This window comes from Chironomus tepperi, unplaced genomic scaffold, assembly GCF_022539635.2.
Source record: "Chironomus tepperi strain 1889 unplaced genomic scaffold, CSIRO-AGI_Ctep_v1 contig_128, whole genome shotgun sequence".
In the NCBI taxonomy this organism is placed as follows: Eukaryota; Metazoa; Arthropoda; class Insecta; order Diptera; family Chironomidae; genus Chironomus; species Chironomus tepperi.
The window spans coordinates 1666158-1690896 of record NW_027226250.1 but is presented as its reverse complement, the minus strand read 5'-3'; the positions used below and the strand labels follow the sequence as shown (position 1 = coordinate 1690896).

Sequence of the window (24739 nt, the reverse complement as noted above, 5' to 3'; positions counted from 1 at the left end):
ACAATATCTTCGTCTTAATACCTACTCGCATATGTGTCCAAATTTTCATCAGAAGAAATGACTCAGTCTCAGACAAAAAAATTGTGGTAAATGCCTAACTTTAAAGTTTAATTTATGATTACTGGGCGTAAATGAATGTACAATTTTACCTAACAATCTCCTAAATTATTACGTGATACTCTCTTAATCTTCAAACAGGCGATTAAATTTCAGTATCTTAAGAAGATAAATATAAAGTATGCAGACTTTAATTTCTAAATTCATAAACTACCGCAACCATAGTTCACCAATTACAAGTCACGGATGACATAATAAATTGCAAGCTTTTAATAATTTTGGCAGTTATAAATTTCTTCTTTTCGTGAGAAATTATGCTTAAGAGCATGTTTGCACAGCTTCCTTTGGGAGCAAGGCTCAGACACTCAATCAAAATTGTAATTTTTTACAATTTTTACAATTTTTTCATACAAAAATTGCGAAATTGTGAAAATTGTACAGTTGCATTAACACGATGTGGATTTTTACAATTTTCACAATTTTTTCCATACGAATTGTAAAAATTGTACAATTTCCACAATTTTTTCATACAAAACTGACAAAATTGTACAATTTTCAAATCAACACAAACTGATTTGAATGAGTTTCATATTTGGGAAATGTAAGTGAAAAATTGATTTTTCAGTGGGTTTTCAAATTTTTATAAGAAAATTGAGGTGAAGTTTGACTTTTCCGAGGATTTTTAATTTTAATTTAAGAAAAATAAGGCAAAATTTGGCTAACACGAGGAATTTTTCACTCCAAATAAGAAAATAGAGACAAAATTTGAATTTTTCGAGAGGTTTTTCATCCTTAATAAAAAAAAATCAAGAGATTTTTCACTCCAAATAAGGAAACTGAGGGAAAATTAGGCTTTTTTGAGAGGTAATTCACCCCAAATATGGAAATCGAGGCAAAATTCGGCTTTCCTGAGTAGTAATTCACCCCAAATAAGGAAATCGAGGCAAAATTCGGCTTTCCTGAGGGGTAATTCACCTCAAATATGGAAACCGAGGCAAAATTCGGCTTTTCTGAGGGGTAATTCACCCCAAACATGGAAACCGAGTCAAAATTCGGCTTTCCTGAGGGGTAATTCACCCCAAATATGGAAACCGAGGCAAAATTCGGCTTTCCTGAGTAGTAATTCAACCCAAATATGGAAATCGAGGCAAAATTCGGCTTTCCTGAGGGGTAATTCACCTCAAATATGGAAACCGAGGCAAAATTCGGCTTTCCTGAGTAGTAATTCAACCCAAATATGGAAACCGAGGCAAAATTCGGCTTTCCTGACGGGTAATTCACCTCAAATATAAAAACCGAGGCAAAATTCGGCTTTCATGAGTAGTAATTCACACCAAATATGGAAATCGAGGCAAAATTCGGCTTTCCTGAGGGGTAATTCACCTCAAATATGGAAACCGAGGCAAAATTCGGCTTTCCTGAGTAGTAATTCAACCCAAATATGGAAACCGAGGCAAAATTCGGCTTTCCTGACGGGTAATTCACCTCAAATATGGAAACCGAGGCAAAATTCGGCTTTCCTGAGGGGTAATTCACCCCAAACATGGAAACCGAGTCAAAATTCGGCTTTCCTGAGTAGTAATTCACCTCAAATATGGAAACCGAGGCAAAATTCGGCTTTTCTGAGGGATAATTCACCCCAAATATGGAAACCTAGTCAAAATTCAACTTTTCTGAGGCATTTTTTACCCTTAATAAGAAAACCGAGGTAAAATTCCGTTTTTCGGTTTGAGTTTTTATCCTAGTTTAAGAAATTTATTTCGAAAAATAGCAATTTACAAGGTATTTTTCCCATTTTGTAAGTAAAACATTAAAAATTTTCACATTTTGCCAATAAATTATGCATCAAAACATGATTTTTCAAGAAATTCAGTTAAAATAAACATTTTTTACCTTTTCCATGTTTTCACAAAGCAATTTACCTGCTGTGAAAACTATAATTTCCATCTATTAATTGGATTACTAAATTATTAGTTCTTGAAATTTACATCAAAAAATTGTGAAAATTGTAAAAATTGTACAATTTTTTCATACAAAAATTGCGAAATTGTGAAAATTGTACAATTTTTACAATTTTCACAATTTTTTCCATACGAATTGTAAAAATTGTACAATTTTTACAATTTTTTGTTGAGTGTCTGAGCCTTGTTTGGGAGGTTACATTTCTTTGTTTTACACAAAAAAAAGTAAATAACAAACGATGATATTAATAATAATGTAGACATAAAAATGTAACACGAAACGGAATAAAAAGCAGTAAAACTCCGACCTTTTCAACTTTATGGACATACAAATGTGTTATGCAAGTCTTTCTTCTCATTAATTTAATGTGCCCACGAGGCTCTCATTATTCAAAACAGCAATTGAGTAAGTTGAAGATGTTGAACTTTTCAAACTTGAAATGTTATCATTAAAATTCAATGCAAAAATATGGATCGAAAATAGTCGCGAATAAAGGAAATTTTCTGATCGTGAAAAAGACCTTGTCATTCTTTCATGACCTCAAACATTTTTACAACTTCAGCTTCCACAAACAAACAGAATTCTTTCTTTTCGATCGATTTTAAAAAAAGGTGTAAGCGATGGATCACATCTTGTTTTGAGACTTTTTACGGATTTTTTGATTCAATTTTATTGACCGGCTGGCTAACTGGCTGAGTGAGATATGAGATCGCTGCAATCAGACATCGTTAAGAGCTTTAGCTTGAAGCATTAGCACATTAGTCTCGAGTTACTGGCTTTTCGCTTGAAATTTTTGTTGTGGATCTTCCTGATTGGATACTTTTTGGTAACCAAATACTGATCGTTGTGAAAAAATGCGCTTATGTCTTTCGATCAATAACACGAGTTGAACATCTTGTTTGCTTCCATCTCACGAATTTTAATGCAGTAACTATTTTAGGCAATTTCCCCTCAAGACGGCTTTTGTGTAAGCATTTAAAGAACTATAAAAAAATCTTTTTAAAGAAGTGCAATTTTTAACACATTATATAGCAATAAATCTCAACCTTCACATGAGATGAAAATTGTCATATTTCGCAACTAATTGGATCTATTTAGGCCAGCATTATGCACTACAATTCACAATTTTTTTTGCGATGTCTCACGCCGCATGATTTTTCTAGCTCAAGTTCACACGCAATTTATTCATTTTAATGGAAAAATTCAATTTCCAGTCTACTATAATTAAAAGCAAATGCGTCAAATTTTTAGTGAAAAATTTTACATCCAATTTTTATTTTTGCAATTCCGCGAAACGTTTAAAATCTCATTTATCAAAGAAAATGCTAGATGCTTTGTCACTATGGAAGACAAGTCTTGAATGAATAAGTACAAATTAAATGTAATGAAAAAGAGATTCACATTGGAGCAGCAAGCAGTTCAAGAGATTTATTGTGGTGAGAATTGGGTCAATTCTTGCTGCAATTGCTCGCAATCATGTACTTTACTTTAGCAAATTGATAGATACTTGTCTCGTATGTCTGACAAAGGCACCTCCTATGGCTACATGCAAATTTTCCGTCAATTCTTCTCGTCGGCACAAAGATGTTAAAAGCGACATTTTACGACTCAATTTAAGACTCTTTGTGTCCAATGTGATTTATGTTTTCATTGTCTAACTCTCTATTTGATCATTTTGGTGATAATGATCTTATTATTGGTAATATTACTTAAAGAAATGTAATAATAAGTTCAAACTGGGTGAATGAATGTGAATGATTGGCAAATATTAATGATCTTTGCTGTGCATGTTTACATTTCCGATTGAATGAACATCATTCATTGTTGATTATGAAATCACTTCTTTCTTTCACATTTACTTATTTTTAACGACTTGTTTTAATTTCTTTTGAATTGCTCTATTTATTTACCCATGCAATGCTGTATAAAAACTTTATTTGAAGATTCAATTTACACAAGTTTTTTTGTTCTCTTTGATCTTCTTTCTTAATGACTTATACAAATAAGAAATGAATGTAAAGTGTTATCACCTCATTTACTGGTAATTATGGAATTCTTCTTGCTTATGGTCAATATTTGAGTTTTTAGGATTTTTGTCTTGTGTCTGGTTTGAGTGGTAAAAAGATTGTGTTATGTAATAGAAAGTGACCGAGTTTTTAGCGTATTTTTGAAATAAGTAGGATCAAAATTTGCTGAATTCACTTAGACTAAAAATGGGAGATTCTGCAGCTAATTTTGATAAAAATAGAATAGAGCCCATTATGAATCAATAAAGGTGTGTCAAATAGTATGAATCAATAAAGTCAAATAGTGTGCATATTTGTCAAACAGGAAATAATCAATTCCAATTTTGGAGAGGATTATTCTCACATTAGTTTATTAATAGCTTCATCTTAAGTAGCAAACAAACTGTGAAAAAGCATAAGTCTGTGACGATATGATGAATGTCAGTTCAATATTCGTATCAGGTGAGGCACGTTCAGTTACGTCAGAAATATACCAATATTTCCAGAGACAACATTCTATCCAATCAGTAATAATAAAACATTCAAAAACCGAGAACATCTGAAAAATGAAATGTCAGATCTTGAGGCTTAAAATTACAAAAATCGTGGCACAGCTCCGGCATACCACAAATTTAACAAGCCAGCAACGTAAATATTTCATATTAATGCACAAATGAGTCCCGACAACAAAGATTATGATTTAATTTATTTGCTACCACAAAATATGAATATCGTGCTAGCAGACTTTTGTGTCTGTAGCAATAAGACGTTCAGTCTTTGATCTCATTATAAATATTGTGGTGAAAAATCAGCATAAATTTTTATTGTCGTTAATTTCACTCAGTCTTGTCGTTTCGTATATCTTTTATCGTTATCGTTCATGGTGTGAATTTATTGGTCTTCGATTGCTCTCATTTGCATAACGGAATGTATTGTCTTTTTGACATTTAATGTGAGCACAATATTCTCACGGTGTGGCTCTTGTTTATGAGGACATTTCAAGCCAGAAGGAAAAAAATTGGTCCTCATAAAAATGTATATCAACTGCTAATATAAATTACGGTGTCGGAAATTTCCAGGAGGACATAAATTTCAAAGACAGCACTTCCAATTCACAGTCTGAAGCATTTTTTATGTTCTTCGAAATATTAAGCTTCAAGTGTCAAATGTAGCTTAATTAAATCAGACGAAAAAGTCAGATAAATTCAAAAGATTCACCGCAATTTAGACAATGATGAACGTGCGGAATTCAGGCTGCTTATCTGTCTTTCATCTTAACATTCATAACATTCGCCTACTCGTTCACTTTATTTTTGTGATTCAATTGTCAAGATCTTCTTTCAAAACTGCTTTGGTTTGCTGATTTTTGCACAGTTGTTGGATAAACAATTTCAATGTTGATTCAGTTTGGAGCGTTCCTTGAAGATTAATCAAAAAAGGTCTAAACCACTCTGGAGTGACTTCTAATGTTTAGGTTCTCAACAAAAAAGGAGACATTCAGTAATTATCTATAAATTAATCATAATTTGTCAATAATATGAAGTCAATCTGTTATACATAAATGGAAACAATTTGTGTTCTTAAATAGAAGTTCAGGAACCATTAGCAAATGAAGAGTGAAAAATCATCAATTTCAATGACCTTAAAAATCTGAAGCGTGCTTGCGAAAATTATTTGATAAATAACTACAGCAGCTTAAATGTTTGCACCGCAAATAGACACCAAAAAGGCACATAATGATCTTCATTGTATCCAAAACAATCTGGTAAATTAAGGCAAATTTAAAAATCAGCACGTGAAAGCAATAACGACTTTTATAGAATAATAAATTCTAGTATATGAATCATCAACAAAGCTTTCAAGAGAATGCATAAAAATGAAATTTACGATACTTTTTGATCTATTGATTGTTGTCATAAATTTGGGCAATAAGATTAGTTTCTTTCTCTAACTCAGTGTTGTCCAAACTGTGTGCTGCGGCACACTGGTCCACAAATTATTCATAGTAGCCAAGTGACTGCCACATGACATCCAATTATTAATAGCCATAAAAATTGTCACCTGGATTTTATGTGATCACAACCTGTCCGTCATGAAAAACATGGGCCGATCGGGTAGAGTGTCACCAAATTTTTTTAAAAATATCATGAATCGTGTGTCGTGTGTGGTTTTGGTGTTAGATTACCACCAAGGTGTGCCATAGCGCAAAAAAGTTTACCCATCATTGCTTTAACTAATCATCAAATCAGTTTTACATTTAAATGATGAAGAAATAAAGACATTATAATCTCTACGATTAAGAAATGATTGATGTTTTCCTCGCCGCGTTTTAATTGGTGATGAGATTCATCTTTCCTATTTTTAAAGATTATAATCATTTTTCTTAGTGCAGATGTAGAAATATTAAGTCATAAATTCAAATGTCACCAAGTGACAAAAGTTCTTGAGATATAATACATGAATCATCAGACGCATTGGTAAATTATCGACTTTCCGGCATGAAATCCAGATGATCATCAATTTAATTCAATTAAATTTATTGCAAATCATTTAATCATAGCAACCTCTAATTTTTGGTCTGCAAAACTTTCATATTGACTAAAGTAATCTCATAATGACTTGCCCAAAAATGGCAAATTAGTCTCCAAATTCTCACCATTTATGGAATTTAAATTAATTAAATTTTTTTAATTCCATATTAAGGTACGTGAACTTGCTGGAACACCAAACGGTCTAGTACCAAGAACAAGTTTTACATGCAGTGGAAGACCACCAGGATATTATGCAGACGTTGAAACTGATTGTCAAGTTTATCATTTATGCGAGCAAGGTCGACAATTTAGCTATACATGTCCAAATGCCACACTCTTTCAACAGCGGATGCTTGTTTGCGATCATTGGTACATGGTTAACTGCTCAAAATCAGAAGAAAACTATAGATTTAATGATCTGATTGGACAGAGGGTAAGTAAAGTGTATTTCTTAAAAAGCAGTAAGTTATTGCTTAAATAATCAATTTCTTCACTTCCAAAACAATTAGGATAAGCATTTTGTATCAGCAATTGATGTTGAAAACAGAACACCACGATCAGACATTCTCGATCGACCATATGCCCCCGATTATAAAGGAGAAAGTTTCAGGAAGCAAATAGTACAGGTATGAGCACATAGTCATTAAAAAATTGCATAATTCAATCATGATCTTTTATCTTCTACTTAAAATACAGAGCAATTTCCCATCGTTACAAAATGCAATCAGTGGAATCGACTTATCAAAAAATATAAATAGAAAGTACGAGATTCTTGAGACTCAAGCATCAAGTAACATCCTCCCACCACAAATCGACTCAAACTCATTGGATCCAACATTATTGCCAGCATCAGAAGAATTTCCACAATTTGATAAGTTTAATGACAGACGAAATGCTTTCTCAGGTGAATCGGACGAAGGAAATGGAAAGGGACTATTACCACCACCGACTGGCTTTGAACCTCCAAGAGTCTTACCAAATAGTAACGATCAATTCCGTGCAACAGAAGAACGAAGGTTGAGAGATCTTGGACTTCCATTAGCAACACCAACGAGACCAACAAGAACGAAAGCTACACAAGCAAAAGCACAAAATGTTGCACAAAGTTCAAGAAATTCAGCCACAAAAACATTCGATCCAGAAAGAAACTATGCTGCTTTTGAACATTTCTTCCCATCAGGAAAAGCTACTCATGACGATTATGACTTTTCAAAATATTTCCCAAGAAGAGAAGGTGTCCAAACCACAAGAAAAGCAGCAACCTCAAATTTCAATACACGATTCAATAATGATAACAATAAGAAATCTCCAGTTGGACCTCCAGCCACACAACGACCAACACAATTCAATGCTGGAGTCAATAGAAATGTACAAAAACCAGTAGCAGCACCAACAACAGCAAGACCAGCAGTTAAAAAACAACCAATTGTTCAGACAACAAAAGCACCTGTAACATTTAAACCAGCAACTACAAAAGCCACGCCTGCAGCTGTTAAACCAGTTGCACCCGCAAACAATAAAGCAGCTTCTCCAGTCAAAGTTACAACACAAGCAACATTTGCTGCACAAAGACAACAGCAAGTTACCAAAACACCAACATCATTCCAGAATCAAGTTACACAAGGAGCACCACGAATCCAACAACAAAAACCACAAGCTAGAGTAGCAGTGCCATCACAAGATTTAGAATTGCCATTAGAAATTGTTAAAGTTTATGATGATGCTACAACAAGAGGTCCACCAGTCTACTACGATCTGAGAGAGAAAATTTCAGAATGGAAAGTACCCGACAATGGACTTATTCCACCAAAGTTTGATAACGAGACAGAAAGTACACCAAAAAGATCCCTTTTAGAGGAAGGAAATCTTGGCGAGAATAGTGACATTCAAAGCAGTGAAACAAGAAGATTTGGCAATTCCAAGACAGTTAAAATTCAATACAAAGATTTACAAAAATATTTTGCCATTCCTGAAATTGAATTTCCAATTGAAGATTTTGGTCGTGATGGATATGACAAGGATGATGCTGTAAATAGCTTCCAAGTTAAGATTCCATACCGAGAAGGAAATAATAAGATACCAGCTGCTGATAGATATTATTACCTTGAACATAGTCATTGTAATCCTGAGTGTCATCCTTACTTCTTTAAACCTGGAAGATGTGAGCCTTGCATAAAACTGTAAATCAATAAGATTTAGACTTTTAGGGATATTTTGGGTCTGAGTGACATGAATGTGATGTGATATGGTTAAGATTAAAGCTTATCCCATCACTTTGTTGTCTCTTAGACCTTCTTTTTACTTTATAAGAATTAGAAATTTTTCCTCTTTAAGCTACTGAAAAGAAGAATAAAATCTTTATGAAATTTTGCGATTTTCTGCGATGATTCTTTTTGCTGCTATTAATTACGTTAATGCATATTAATTTAATGCGTCTGTAGATGTATGCGAATCTTCTTTTTTATCTACGAAAAAAAAAATTAAGAAACAATTTGTGTATAGATGTAACTCTCTAAGATTATCATAGACACTAAGAAGTTTAAAATATAATATGTGTCTGATCAAGGTGGATATAACATGAGAATTGAATTTAGAAGTTTTTGGATCTATTTTTTTACTTAATTCCCTACTAAATGGAACCATGCTACTATTTGGAGTCTAGGCTACTCAAAAAGGCGTTCTATCTGACTCTATTACTGGCCTAATTACAAAATTTGTACAAATTATCCGTTTTCGCATCTAAGTAACATTTTTGGATTTGATGCACATGAATATGATTGCCTGTTAGCCATATCTTAACAGACATGAGTATTCTCAATCAATCTAATTGAACTTGCTCTTTGTATGTTCAGGATAACTTCAAAATAATTCTTAAATTTGTAAAAACAATTCTTAATTTTCAAATTTTCTTGTCAAATATAGACACCTTGAATTCAGTCCTTTCATATAATTGAAAATTAAGCATTTTAAATGAATCTAAATATAAAAACCTAAAAATAATAAAATCTAATTAAATACGTTTATAATTATACTGGAAATAAATTTGTTAAATAAAATTGTATTTTAAGAACGAATAAAAGTTTAATAAAAAAATTAAGAGAAAGCCATTGAATTTTTGATTCCTTTTTTTCAGAATTTCAGAACTTTTTCAGCCGGAAATTTTGATGTTTTTTGCATACAATGGAAAAATTTAGACTATAACATTGTGATTTTTTCCAAAAAAGAAGGAACTTGACCCCTTAAATCTCCACGGAATACGTACCTGAAAAGCACACGCCGTAGAAATGGCCAAAAATCTAGCCTCATACCAACATGACTCTGGCCACAGGTTGTTTTAATGAAATTTTGCTTCTGGCCAGAGTTAAGTCGTCTTGGATCCAGATTGTCGACCATTTTTACGTCATCTCTTCCGGGGTATTAACAATAACGATTTTTGAATTGAGAATAGTCTTAAAAATCACAAACTTTACGATACTGCTTTACCCTTGATTTTTAGGATGCAGCTTAAGTATTCCATTAATACTTAAAAAGGTTACGAAATAGTTTACATAAAAATTCAATTAAGCTAATTTTTTGCTTTCTAGAGCAGTTTAAAGACCTCTCTTTGAAGATATAAATCTCATAAAAATTTCTAACAGTAACTTTGAATTCCATAATATAATTCATCAACGTCTATATAATCACTTAACAGTGCTGATTTCAATTTTGCAAAAGTATATTAAGCACCATCAGCAGGCTAGCGAATAATACACCAATTAAATTCCCTCTCACAGTGTAAATTAGCACCACCATCATCGATATCAATTAAGTCAAATAAGCACTCCATTCATCCATTCAAAAAGACCTTCCATTTCTTCATTCGCTAATTTCTGCACAAAAAGATCATCAACAATACCAGCAATAAAGTGGAAACAAACAAAAATAAAAAAAATCATCAACAGCTCCAGAATATTTTTCAACAGCTCACAAAAAAATGTTAAATTGAACCTGATTACATCCATTCATTTAGGTATCTGTTTCATCTTAAACTTTATATATAGTGACATTAGAGTGATATCCAAAAAGAAGCTATTAATTGAATGAAATTAATTTAATTTCCTCATAATCAACTTCTTGATTGTAAAAATTTACGAAAAGGTGATACAGTACAATGGATTGAGACACACCATAAATGAAGAAAAAGAGGAATTTTTTGAGATCAATGAGTCTGTCCATATAAGATTTACGATCATTTCGTTAATGACTTTATTTTGTGCCGATGTGTCTCTGAATAGTAAGAAAAATATTGCTTTGACTTAAAGTAATTACCGTGGTTAATGCATGCAGATTTGTTACTTAAAATTTATCATTTTTCAAGAAGGACTTCATTATGGACGATTAGTTTTATGCATGAGATTAATTGCAAGCTGTTTAATTGAGAAATTATGTGGATTAAGCAACTTTGCGGTTAGGGTAGGTAAATGAGCCAGCATGTTTTAGTAGATCTGTTAATATCTGATGTTAATTTGCCAATCAAAATCATTTTGAAAGCTGAGTTCGAAGTAGACTCAAATTTTGCATGGATTTTACATTTCCATATAAAAACCGAATCGACTTCGACTTCTGGCTGATACACAAAAAGAACTAAAATATCTAATTGTATGCAAATGTAATAAAGAACTGCCAGCAGATTTCTTTTTCTTGTTCTTGTTTATTCTTCGGAATTCAAAAGTAAATTGCACTTTTTCAATGAAAAGGGGTTTTCAACTATGTACAATAAATATTATTCAAACCACAAATGAACGTTATAACTTCCAGTAAATTACCCAACATTTATTTCCATATAGACGCGTCATGCCTATTCAAATGAATACAAATTGTTCAATAATCACCTTGTTAGTCTCTCTGTTATCAATAAAATAATTAATATTATTGTCAATGACTTCACGATGAATAATCGCCCCAAAATGTGGCAAAAGATTCGTGTGAACCTCATGTTTTCTTCTTCTTCTTCTCATCACTTTTCTTCTGTTTCATTATTCAATGAAGCCATAAATTAGTGAAGAGTAGCAAAAAAGTAACAGACATGAATAAAAACTGAAAATTAGTTAAACGATGAGCAGACATCGTGTCTTATGTGAAACTCGTGGTCGTCATTCTCATTTCTACTCCATTTAATTCAACATCTGGGATCGTTGTGAACTTAACAAAAGCACAAAACGAAGATGTAAGAAATGCTGTTACGTCGCGACTCTTTTTATTTCATTTCCGAATTACTTAAAAGCTAAATTACAGCTACAGAAGCAGCTGATTCATTGCTGGTGAGATAATACGGATAGACTGAAACTTATAATTTATGTTGAACAATATCGAAGAATGCTTTTGTATGGAAGGAGATCAATATGAATCATAAATCTTGTGTGCAGAAATAAAGTTCAAGGACATTGACTGCTTGAGTATAAAAGAATGAAAATATATGCCATAATTTTGTGCGACAGATTCTCTCGTATGTGGTATGTTCAAGGACATTGAATTCACGATTTATGATGGCCACATATTGATTCTTGGTAAAGTAAAAGAAATGCAATTTTGATCCAAAATTGTAACTGATATTTATGGAAAATTTTGGGGCTTTAATAAGTAGAATTTTGTGGAGACATGAAAGGATTTGTTGAAATATCAAGGTGCATATTCAAATTATATTAATTTTTATTACGTGTTCTTTATACTGGTTGTTTCATCACCTCATAAAAATATAACTGATTCTTATGAAATTGCTTTTTCAATCAAATTAAATGCCAAAAAGAAAATAAAATTTTGAAATGTAAACGAGTTAATTATTTTAAATGCCTACTAACTTATGTTTATGCTAATTTATGTTTTTTAATTGAATTTATTCATTTTTTAAATAATAATAAAATTGAAAATTGTTACTTCCTGTAGATATTTATAAAGTCTAATGATTTTTTATTGTAACAATAACTAATAAGTTTCCCGAGCAATGCAAATAAAGAAAGTTCAGTCAAGGAACTTTAAAGACTCCGCTAAAACTCATTTGGTGTTATTATGGAAAAGAGACAAATTTAGAGACCAGTTTTTATCAGTCCATATTCATCAAGTACAGACGAAAGATCCTCATTAAAACTCAACAGCATGTCATTAATCTTATATTCACATTTCATAATAGCTACTACATTTCAACTCAAGAATATAAACTTTTTTTAATTGAAGACATTGAGAGCTTTAAAATTCTAAGCGTGCTCCACTACGTTTGAGACATGATCTTATAAATTCTTAATTAATATTTCAGTCAATCTTAAATTTTTAAGAAACTGATAGCGTCTTCAGATGTTAATAGCCATCAATTTCAAATTATTTGTCACTTCAGAAAACAAACTTTTGAGAATTGGATAGAGATCTGAAAAAAATAATTCTACAAGTTAGTCAGCTGAATATGATTGAGAATTCGTTACGCGTGTCATCTGCCTCGTGGCATTTTAATCAAATTTTAATAATTTTTCATCAAGTCATTATTGTTCACGAGTGAACAACTTGACATAATGTCTTGTTAAGAACTAAACAAAAGGTCAACTAATGACAAAGCTTACGGAACGTTCCGGTTAGGTTTGTCATCATATTCCTGTCTAACAGTTGTCCAATCTCAAAAATATCAGCTAGTCAGCCATCGTCCATATCAAATATCAAGGAAACATTTCAGTGTATTCTAATTCTCACGTTGGCCTTAATTTCTTCTTATTCCCGCTCTTATTCTATTTGCTGGTCAATTTGTCAACTTTTTTATTCAGGTTATTTTGCAATTCAAATTTTCTGACGGTGAAGCTTATAGTAAAAGAGTTTTATTAATGCTATTGATGCAGCTGGGACACGCGTAGTGCTATACATGAATTAATTTGACTACTCATTCTAAGCTAGATTTAATAACACAATTAGTGGATTTCACATGAGGGAAAAAAGGTTAAAGTAGGGGTGTCAAACTATGTTCTGGTAACCTATCCCAAATTAAACCCAAATCCTAAAACAAAAATCAAAGTTATGCATCAACCTCGAAAGCAGTCAAGTATTCAATAAACAAATTAATTCGAACAATGACTGATAAAATTTAATTATCATAAAATCAAAATCACAAGGTCCAATTTAATGAAAAATTACTCCTTATTTATTAATTGCGCACTCAAATTACAAAATGCGAAATTAATGCCTTAAAATAATCCACAAAACCTGATAAATAATTCAATTAACATTGAGAATGTCGTAGAAAATAAGAAATAATTAAATTGAGACCTCAATTTTTCTCTCCATCTGCACAAAACTCGTTGCTATCATTATCATTGCCATCCTCACAGCCATCTCCATTCATATTGTCAAGTGTTACTTCGATTTGTTTGTTGAGCCATTTGTCGATGTCACTGTTGCTGTTTTTATTTCCGTTATCATCTCTTTGATCATCTTTCTTAATTTCAGTGACTATTCTTACTCCATTTGGAATGGATACGATTTTTGTGAAGCTTCTGTAATATTGCTCGTCGTGTTTTTGCAATTGTTTTGCTTTTTCATCTTCCTCTGCTGCATCATAAGAAAAGAAGTACGTTTGACTGTTTGCGGTATCTTCAATTTTACCGATTTGAGGCTGTTTGACACAATTTTCCGAGTATTTCCGCATTGACTCTATTATCGGTCGAAATGGATTCGTGGGCTTAAATTTGGTTTCATTCCTTATTGGAATCGGCGGTGCGCATTGAAAGTATTCAGCATTAATCTCACTCATTTCACCCTCATACGGCTGCAATTGTTGCTGTTGTTGATCTATAACTCCACGTCCAATGTAATTGTCCGAATTGAAATATGAGCTAGCCGGCAAACAATAACTTTCAGGTGACGAAGTATTAAATGAATATGGCTCAAAATTCTTTGTCATTTTATGCATGAAATTTCTATTGGAATTTTCGTGTGGAGATTTCATGATTGATTGATGATGTGGAGCGAAATTGTTTGTTTGATGAACACATGTTGGATGTTGAAAGCTTTTTGGCATGGATTTATTTTGACTATGCATATTCATGGAAACATTTGAATAATGATCATTTTGGTTCTGAATTTGGGGTGGATTGGTGCTGTTGATTTTGTTGTGCTGCGAAAAGTCCATGGCTTGAATTTCTAAATAAAATAAAGCTTAACAGAAAATTTTGAGTAGAATTGAAAATTGAATAAAATTTAACTTTACAAAGCTTGCTTTATAATTTTTTATTAAAAATTTCTTTACAAAATCAATGAAATTTGATCAAAAAAAGATTCAATCAGCACTATGTCTTAAATAGTTCCCGTAGATTATATTAACTTTCTTTTTAATAATTCGCTTAATTTTGGTATTTATATTAGTTGTTTCGGAAGTTCCATCGTCCACTATACCAATTTCTTCATCCAACAATATCAAGTCAATGTAAAGGCAGAACACAAATCTAAAGGAATCAGATTTTGATTCATCTTTGATCATGTCACCCAGCAATGTTTTCAAGAAGTTTTCAGCATTCAGGTCGTCTGATTCTGGTAAGGTTGTAAGGAGATTATACAATTTTAAATCCATACCTTCAAATTCTTTAGTTTCAGGAAGTTCAAAAGTCGACAAATCTGTGTTCAGGTCATCAGTTTTGTAGATACTGCATAATTTTGGCTTGTTGTCTTTGCATGATTGGAACAAGAACTCTTTCAACTCCTTCCAAAATTCTTTCGGAATTACAGTTGGAACTAAAATTTTTTCAGTTGTAGTATCTTTAACTTCAGAAGTGTCCGTAACCATTTTGGTAGCGATGTCTGTTTTTTCTGTAGTAATTGGAACCACGGAACTCATAGATTCTCCTATATCCTTTAAATCTATTACACTTGTAGCTTCTGAAGCAGCCTCAGTTATCGGATCAGGTAAGCAATCTTCCACTTCAAAATCCCAAACACCAGTTTCCGTACATGATATCAAGTTATCATTTTCAGTTGAAAATCCCTTTTTGCATTTGATTTCAACAAAAGTTCCAAGCGGATAAGAAGAAAGACTTTCATTGATAATACCAGAATCAGATGCGTAAAGTAACATTCCATTTTCAGGTTCTTCTAGAGCTGGACATTCAAAAATACTTTTACATATTGGAGGATTTGCAGACCATTTTCCGTTTCCTTCACAAATCAAAGTATCCTTTCCTTCTAGTCTAAATCCTTCGATACATTTAAATTTAGCCATTCCCGTATAGCTCAATTTTGTAAGCTGCATACGTCCATTTGCTGGTGTCTTTAACATTTCACATTTCACAATTTTACACGTTGGGAGATTCGACAAATCCCATTTGGATGTCCTCAAACAAAATACTAAAGGACTTCCTTCAATTTTAAATCCATCATTACACTTGACAAATGCACTTTGATCTCCATAAATGACATTTGCGTTCTCAACTTTCAAGTTCTCCTCGCATGTTTTACAAAAGTCTGATTTTACTACTTTGACATTTCCAACTGTTTTGAGTTTTAAATCCGTCCAGGAAATAAAGTCACTTTGATATGGATCGCAAGAACGATAGTATTCATGGACCTCTGTAGCAAGAAGCTTGCGCTGCCAGAAGTCCATATATGACACTTTTCCAATGAATGATTCAGTTTCGCTGAAGTCACCTTGAAGGAAATGTGTTAGGGATTGTTGATAATTTATGTTTCTCAATAACATTACCTCCGATACTATCCTGTTCCTGGCCAATGATGAATACGCCATTTCCTCCTATTGGCATTGATTTACTTAAATTATACCCTTTAACATGCAAGTTTCCGTCTAAATATATTTCGTATAATCCTTCATCCATTGCCCATGAAGCTAAATGGAAAAGAGAAGTGGCAAAAATTAAATCGATCACAAAATTTCAAAAGCACCAAGCTTGACATATTATAATTCAGTGGTGGATAACCTTTTTTCCGAGGCACACCTTGGTTGAAAGCTTCGACCAAAAATGCACAAGGTATGCGGTTCATGACATTTTCAAAATATTTTAACATGAGTTCCGTGGCACACAGGTTGCCCACCACTGCTATAATTTTTATAACAATGTCTCTTACCGCACAAAAAGTGCCAAATATTATCAATAATTTTAATATCCGTTATCACATTAAAACCATTGACATACAGTACAAGTCCATTATAGTCAGTAAATGTGAATGCATTATCGTGCTCCTTATTTGCATACGAAATTATTGATCCATAGTTAAATTGATCATTAGTCTGAATCCATGAGCAAAAGGAAATTTCTGTCAAATTATATTTCGGTCCATCAAATTTTATGTAATTATTGATGCTTGACTTTTCAAACTCAAACACAAAGTCTGGTGTCGTGAAGATTTCGCATCGATCACCGTAAAAATAAGGTGGGCAGCTGAAAATAAAAAGAGATGTACGATTATGCAAAAGACACATAATGATCTTAACACTTATCTCTCCGCAGAGATATTGATACAGACTGTTTTTCTGTTGTGAAATCTTGGTATATCTAGTAATCTCATAAGAAGATGATTTATTATTAGCTGAAGCTCACCTGCATGAGTATTTTTCGTAAATTGATTCGTCATCGACTAATGTAATATTTTTTGGATCACGTAAAAGTTTTGGTGTACATTTTGCTTCGTTGTGGCATGGATTTGGAATGCATGGATTGTTGACTTGATCACAGTTGGCTCCTTTGAGACCGGTAAAGCATTTACAGCTAGAATTTTTATGGAATTAATTTAGTTCCTTTTTAAAGTAATTCATTTCTTTCTAGAGTTAGCAATTGGCAGGTATCATCAGCAACAAAAATGGCCGAGGACAGCCTATTGCCTACTCTATATCATTCTTAGCTCCAAATATACTCACAAATAGTTATCCTTAGTAACTCTAGTCAACTTCACATTATTACAAACTGAATTCTCCGGGCAAGGTCCATAATCACATGGCTGTAATTGACACCTTTTTCCCATACTTCCTTCCTCACAAATACACTCATAATAATCATTATTATTAACACAAGTAGCATTCTCAAAGCATGGAGAACTAGCACAGAAATCAATTGGTACACTAGTCTCACACAAATCACCATGAAAGCCAGGCATGCAGTCACAAAATGCTTCCTCATTAATCTCATAACAATTTGCACCATTTTGACAGTCTTTCTGATTACACGGTTCATCGATATATTCACAAAATGAGCCTTGATATTCCGGTGGACATTCACATGTGGCGAACGTCTCATTAATTGCCTTACAGATGCCATCATTAAAGCATGGAGCTGATGAGCATGGATTTTCGGCGATTTCACAATTTTGTCCATAAAATCCATCATCACATTCACAACTGTTTTATGGAAATGACAAAAAAATTAAATTAGAGGATTTAGAGCTAGAGAATTAAGTATACATGCCTATAAAATGAGTCTGTTTGTATGCATTCGCCGTGATCACCACAAGTTGTAGAATTGCATGAATCCTCAAATCTTTTATAGCAATCATCGATTGATGTTGATGCTCGCTCAGATGTTAATCCATCCGGACATTTTTCACATGCTGTTTGGTCGTACTTTGATTGATACTCACCAATACCACAGCTTCTGCAAAATGGCATGAGTGTTTTAGGGTTTGCAGTAGTGCTGTTCTTTTTAGGTATTTTGATGCGTGCGAAATTTCCGGGTCCACACATTTCACGACAATCAGTTTCAAAACGACTTCCTATTTTTCTTGTGGAATAATTCAAAGGACAACTATTGCAAGATGTCTGTCCTGTTTCGTTGTTATAAGTACCAAGTGGACATGGGAGGCAGAGATTTTGAGTGCTATTTTGGTAAGTTCCTCTTGTACATTGAACTAGATAAATAGATTAGTATAAATTACTTAAGATCTCTTTGGTATTAATTATAAGAAGTGCATACCACAAACAAGCTTTCGCGAAACACTTCCGGCATTGCAATTGACGCTCTCATCCAGTTTCAAAACAGTAAAATCCAAATTCATGTTTCTTAATCTTTTTCGGAACCTTTCACTTGAATTGACCTTTTTCAGTTCTTCCTTGACCTTCTTAATGTTTTCAGACCGTGTTGAACTTGACCGCCACATTCCTAAATTCTTTGATATTTTCACATAAAGTTCAACCTTCTCTGGATTCTTTGGTCTCATTTTCTTTACTGGCTTAGAACTTATGTCACGTTTGCTGATAGTGTAGTAAGAAGCTGATGAATTGTCTATAGAATCTTCTTCGACACATTCAGGAAGTTCTGTAATTATGTCACAATCTTGATCGCCACACATTTCTTCTTTTAATTCCTTTTTAAGCTCATCTTGCTGTGAAATAAATTGATGATATTAAAGATAAGTGCTAGATTTTAAGTAAGGAAATAACACAAAGTCCTAATATTGATTCCCACTTACATTTTTTGCATAATCCTCGCACAACAAATTTTCAGAATTTAATGAAATCGTCAGCACTTCCTGAACTGAATTTGGCTGTTCAATCTTCATACATTCAAGCATTGTCTCCCGTGACCAAATCCGATTGTCAAGATCACATGTCAATATCAAATTCTCAATCACTGTCTCATTATCCATCAATCCATAACCAAAATTGCATCGAAAATCACACCAAGTCATTGTGTCATTTTTAGCGCAGATTCGTTGACCATTTTCAGGCTTTTCGAGCTCATCACATTTCTTTTCTTTGACATGAATGTAAATAAGACATGAATTTTTGTTTCCTGATTGATCGATTGCCGTGTAATTAACTAAATGCTCCCCATAATTGAGTGGCATTGAATTATTGTGGCTTCTTATTATGGTGATATTTTTATCATCCACAGTATCGTATATGAAAGGCTCTTCCCATTCAATTGGTTCATTTGACGCATTTATTACATAAAAAGTCTGATTGGAAATGCAGTTTTCAAAGACCGGAGGTGAAAAGTCAGCGATGGAAATTGTAAAATTACATTTCGCTTTGTTCTTAACTTCGTCGATTGCTACGTAAGTGAATGTGTAGTTGCCAGCATACATCTTGGTTCCTTCTTCCTTCAAAGCAGGTTTAACCCAGAATGTTACGTTTGTATTTGAATTATCTGTTGATGAAATTAGGGAGATTGTCAGATCCATCATTACTAAAACTTTAAACAAAGTCACTCATTTACCTTCCATCACTTCCAACTCCTTAAATGATGTTAACAGCACATAACTCTTGTTTCCAATTAACTCAATTGAATAATTTTTTGGACACACAATATTTGGTGGTGTTACATCCACACAGCGTGGGATTTTACTCTTTTGTGTCCAAGCTCCATTTCTGTTGTTGGTTGTTGTGCAAGTTTTGACAGCTGGTCCTTTCAGCTCAAAGCCTTCATCGCATGTTATTGTGCAGTTTGTGTTGACTGGTGACTTTTGTTCAAAACATTCTTCGTAGTCATAAGAGCCAAATGGAATTTTTGGAAGCATTGGACAGAGGATTTCTAAAAAGTGTGGGAATAAGCATCAGTAGAAAATTCATTAATTAAGAAACTCACGCTTGCAGGATGTTTGAAGACCATCCCATTTTCCCACAGGCAAGCAATGTCGTTTTTTACTGCCAATCAAATGGAAGCCACGTGCGCATGCAAAGACGCATTCGGTATCAATTGGAAATTCATCAGTAAATTTCGATACCTCTGGATTGTAGTCGATCAAAAATGATTCATTTCTGGGTGAATAGTCAGCTGTAAGATTTGAGTCTGGATTTTTACAAAATGCTGTTCCATAATTCGGAATCTGAAGAGTTGGACACGTTTTCACTGAAAAATAAAGCTTCAATTATAAATGTATATATAACTGTCGAAAATAAGGCCACCCACATTGACACACAGTCTCTTGTCCACTCCAGTTTCCATCTTCTTGGCATAATCTAATCGAAGATCCAATTAACTGATATCCAGACATGCAGCGTGCACCACAAGCTGAATTAACGGTACTAGCACATGATGTTGATACAAAATATCCATTTTCAGGTACTGGAAGTGGAGGACACTTGATGACTTCACATCGATTCTTTTGTGTCTGTCTATATCCAATTTTACAAACACAATCGTTAAGACTCATGGCAGGTGCAACTCGAGTTTCATGATTGATATCAGGACAGTTGAAACACGAGTTCCAAGAATTCCAGTAAGTGCCATTTGGACACAACTCACATCCTCCAGATCCTTTAATTCCACTTCCATAATATCCAGCATTGCATATGCAGTTATAGTGACCAGAATGAAATCCACAAGCACAACGGGAATTTGGATCACAGCATGATCCTTCAGTCGTAATATTTCTATCACAAAGAGAATCACAATGGCTGGAATTTGAAACTGGCAAAATGACACCAACTTTATAGTCTGTATGAAGAGCTTTTCTTGCCAAACTTTCAAAAAGCGAAAAACTTGACAGCATATAATTGAAATTTTCAATTGGCCTACTGCTAATTTTTCTCAATTCATCAAGATTCCCAGAGCTAATTCCAACTGTGAAAATTGTAACGTTACTGACTTTGAGCTCTTCTGCAATGCCTGTTGGGTTTCTTCCATTTGAAAAGCCATCTGTGATAAGAATTAAGATTTTTTTGCTCTGCGGTCGATGTGTACTGTCGAAAATTTCCTGAAATATGTTATAGTATAATTAAGTTGAGTAGTAATGAGATGTTTGAGGTTATGGTATGTCATTGAATTGGATTGCACCATGGACCTTTAACGATCAATGATCGTGATCGATGTGATCGAGATCGACAAAATCGATCAAAATCGTTCAATGATCGATCGATCGAGCGATCGAATCGATCCAAATTTTTTTTGATCGATCGATCGATCGATCATTCGATCACAACATGGAAAAAATGATCGAATGATCGATGATCGATCGATCATTGAACGATAATGATCGATCGATCTCGATCATTTTTCAATCAATGATCGATCGATCACTTGATCGATCGATCTCATGTCAAAAAATTGATCGACTGATCGATGATCGATCGATCATTGATCGAAAAATGATCGATCGATCACGATCAATTTTTTTGATCGAGCGATCAAAAAAAATGATCGTGATCGAGAATTTTTTGATTGTGTAAAAAAGCATTGACTATTGATTCCAACATTTTCCAGGCTGTATTCGAATACCCTGTCTTTATAGATTTTTTTTCATGCAAATTGCATTATGGAAGTTTTAAAAAAATGGTTCTTTTGAGTACTGATGTATAAAAGTAGGAGTTTTGCTATGGATTAAGATTTGAAAGTTCAATGAACATTTTTTTCGCAAAGATGCATAGTGCATCAACACTCAAAACTATCCTTTTTATTATTTTTCGGATGCACTGTTAAATTTTGAACAAAAAAATTGAAAATTCAAATAATTTCTGAGTATCGTATTACCAAAAAATCAATCACGGGATTGAAATCCTTAGTTCTTAGTAAGCTTCTAATATTTTTGCAAAATTTTTATTTATTTTTTAATCTATAAGGTTCATAAACGGCCGTTTTCATTTTATATTAGCATCAGTAGATGGAGGAATGGGTTTAGATTGATGTAATAAAAGAAGAAAATTGAAAATTAAAGGAAAATTTAGAAAATTATAACGAAAAAAATTTTTTTGATTTATCGATCAAAAATGTAAAAAAATTCGAGCATGTGATCGAAAATGATCGAAAGATCGTCGATCATTCGATCACTTTTTTCATTTTGTGATCGAATGATCGATGATCGATCGATCAAAGCTGAAAAATGATCGTGATCGATCGATCATTTTTCGATCAAGGATCGATCGATCGCGCGATCGAATCGATCAAATTTTTTTTTGATCGATCGATCAATCGATCATTCGATCAGAAAGTAAAAAAAGTGATCGAATGATCGAAGATCGATCGATCATTTTTCGATCAGATCGACGATCACGATCATGATCGATTTTCGATCAATTGAAGGACCATGGATTGCACTCGAAAAAGGCCGCCAATTTAACCCAAATTGGCATGACTGTGATATAAGACTAGATTTCATCGAATCTAGTCTAGGACAAAGTCACGCTGGTCTGAGGTTAAATTTTCAGTTTATTCTACTCTGTGTGCCTTCCGAGGAATTTGAATGCAATAATGAATTCATGCTTTTTCACCTTAGCTCTTAATAATGCTCCGTAAGTATTAGTTCCTCCACCTGAATATGTAATATTTGGAATCTGGTGATTCAAAAGGACACATTTGTCATTATCCACAGATACTTCCGATATTTGATTGATATGAGTGATCTAAAAGAATTAATATTTGATTAAGCTTTAAATTCATCCTATCCTTAAAAGCTGTTTTCCAAACTATCAGCAATAAAAACTTAAATTGTCCGAACAAACAAGGAGCATACTCATAAGCATGCTAAATTATAGTAATTTAGGGTAGTTCTTATACTCATAAGCACAGTTATCTAGTTAAGTATGCTCATTGTCTGTTAGAGTTGTATATCCATTAACTCACAATTTTAGACCTCGAACTGTACGTTATGAGAGCAACGCGAGTGTAATTGAAGCTTACATTCAAGTCACTCAACAATCTCTTGACAAAGCTTATTTCATTCTCAAAATTTTCCTTTCCAACAGAGGAACTAGAATCGACCAGAAAGACCATATCAATTTTCTTGTACTTCATCTTGATCTTCGTTATCACTTTTCTGAAGACATTACTCATCGCATCAAGTTGCGACTTGATCACATCATTTTCAGCTTGTCGTGCATCCTCATCAAGCTTATCATCAAATATAATAGATTTGCCGGTTGTTGTTGTTGCTATTTCAGCCGGCGATAAGGGAGTTGTTGACGCGACAGGAATCTCCTCATAATCGTCATACGAATAATCAACGGTGATTTCTTGACCCACAATGTGCCTTATTATTATCAATATTATAGTAATTAAAATTAATTCACTTTTAATTATTCCCATCATTCATTCAAAATAATTTGTTGACGATTAAATTATACACATCATAAACTTTAGTCACTGATAATGTTTGTAATCATCACTCGATGTATATGTTTACTACATGTGAGGCATTAACCTTTTTTCCTCTTCTTTTTATTTTCCGAGTTGCATACGCCGCGATTTGTTGTATTTATGCTAATTGGATCATAAAATTATAAGGTCTAAGTTGGCTTGTTAACACATTTCGTTCAGATATATATGCTAATTGATTTATGTTATTTGACACCTGCGGATCATGTTGTGATATGAAATTATGAATATTAATATATGAAGCAGGTGATAGCTTTTTGAAAATTTGACCCCCAAAACCCCTACTGAGTACATTTCTGCCCCTTATAGGCCATTTACTTATTAAAAGAAAGTTCAAAAGAATTGAAACAAAATTGCAAAGAATATTTTAAACTGATAACAAACTGATCTCGTGCAGAACATCTTCACATTTTTGTGTCGGCCTAAGGGTCATTCTAAAAATAGTTTCAATTGATTCAAATTTTTGTTAAGGGTCGTTCGCTTATCTCGTCGTGGTTCTTAAAGAGCCCCTTCGAGTGTCGAGATTTTGAAAACGTCACAAATAATGTAATTTTGAACGATCTTAAAGATGTTAAAGGATGTCATCAAAAGTACCACAAAAATGTAATTTTATGACAAAATTTATGATTTACTTAGCTTAACCGCAAGTAAATCACATAAGAATGACCGTGTAATACAGTTTCCAATTAAGTAGATTAATAAGCATTTCTAAAAGCGTCCTTACAGAAATTCAATTCCTTAATTTGAAGACAAACTCTAATACAAACACAAAACACCTTTAAAATCTATTTCCTGTACTCTACAATGAAGCTTGCACTAATTCTTTTCATTTAAACAATCGTTAATTTCCTTATCATTTCACTTAGGGTCCACCAAAGTTTAAGTCACACAAATTTTTTCTCAAAAATATTCTCGCGATGTAAATTTTTCTCACTTTGTTTCTTTCAAAAACTGTATCTCCGGAATCAGTTATCCACTTTAGCCGGTAAATGTTTTACACAATTTCACTAAATCGTTGACAAAACTAACAAATAATTCCTAAATTTTATAAATTATTTAACGCAGATTCATCCGAACTCAATCAACTCCCAAAGGGAAATGGAATCAAAAATCTCCCAAGACTCTCAATATATAGAAATTA

General features: G+C 33.1%; 2 protein-coding genes across 2 annotated transcripts in view; one reads left to right on the top strand and one right to left on the bottom strand.

Annotated features, from left to right (window-relative positions):
• Positions 1-9659, top strand: part of js (jiangshi) — a 43756-nt gene extending 34097 nt beyond the window's left edge. The window contains exons 3-5 of the mRNA XM_070636513.1: positions 6729-6989; positions 7066-7182; positions 7253-9659. Of these exons, the coding sequence (XP_070492614.1) occupies positions 6729-6989; positions 7066-7182; positions 7253-8740 (1866 nt within the window). The 3' untranslated portion in view covers positions 8741-9659. The remainder of the gene's footprint in view (positions 1-6728; positions 6990-7065; positions 7183-7252) is intronic.
• A 5187-nt stretch (positions 9660-14846) lies between these two features.
• On the bottom strand, positions 14847-24642 carry LOC139087569 (sushi, von Willebrand factor type A, EGF and pentraxin domain-containing protein 1-like). The gene is made up of 14 exons (XM_070636403.1): positions 24533-24642; positions 23068-23703; positions 22716-22847; positions 20419-21205; positions 20095-20358; positions 19726-20040; positions 18977-19656; positions 18481-18889; positions 17977-18415; positions 17433-17909; positions 17116-17283; positions 16643-16956; positions 16263-16403; positions 14847-16207 (listed from the first exon to the last, which is right to left on the bottom strand). The coding sequence occupies exons 2-14, from the start codon at positions 23530-23532 to the stop codon at positions 14847-14849; spliced, it is 5952 nt and encodes a 1983-aa protein (XP_070492504.1). The 5' UTR covers positions 23533-23703; positions 24533-24642.
• Between the last annotated feature and the right edge of the window lie 97 nt (positions 24643-24739).

Excerpts from the sequence above, each read along its gene's own strand:
- LOC139087569 (XM_070636403.1), bottom strand. The coding sequence starts at position 23,532 with ATGATGGGAATAATTAAAAGTGAATTAATTTTAATTACTATAATATTG. Across the intron at positions 19,657-19,725 it reads GGAGTTGGAAGTGATGGAAG|ATAATTCAAATACAAACGTA; the intron begins GTAAATGAGTGA and ends TTTCATCAACAG. Across the intron at positions 16,404-16,642 it reads TATTTGGCACTTTTTGTGCG|CTTCATGGGCAATGGATGAA; the intron begins GTAAGAGACATT and ends TTTTCCATTTAG.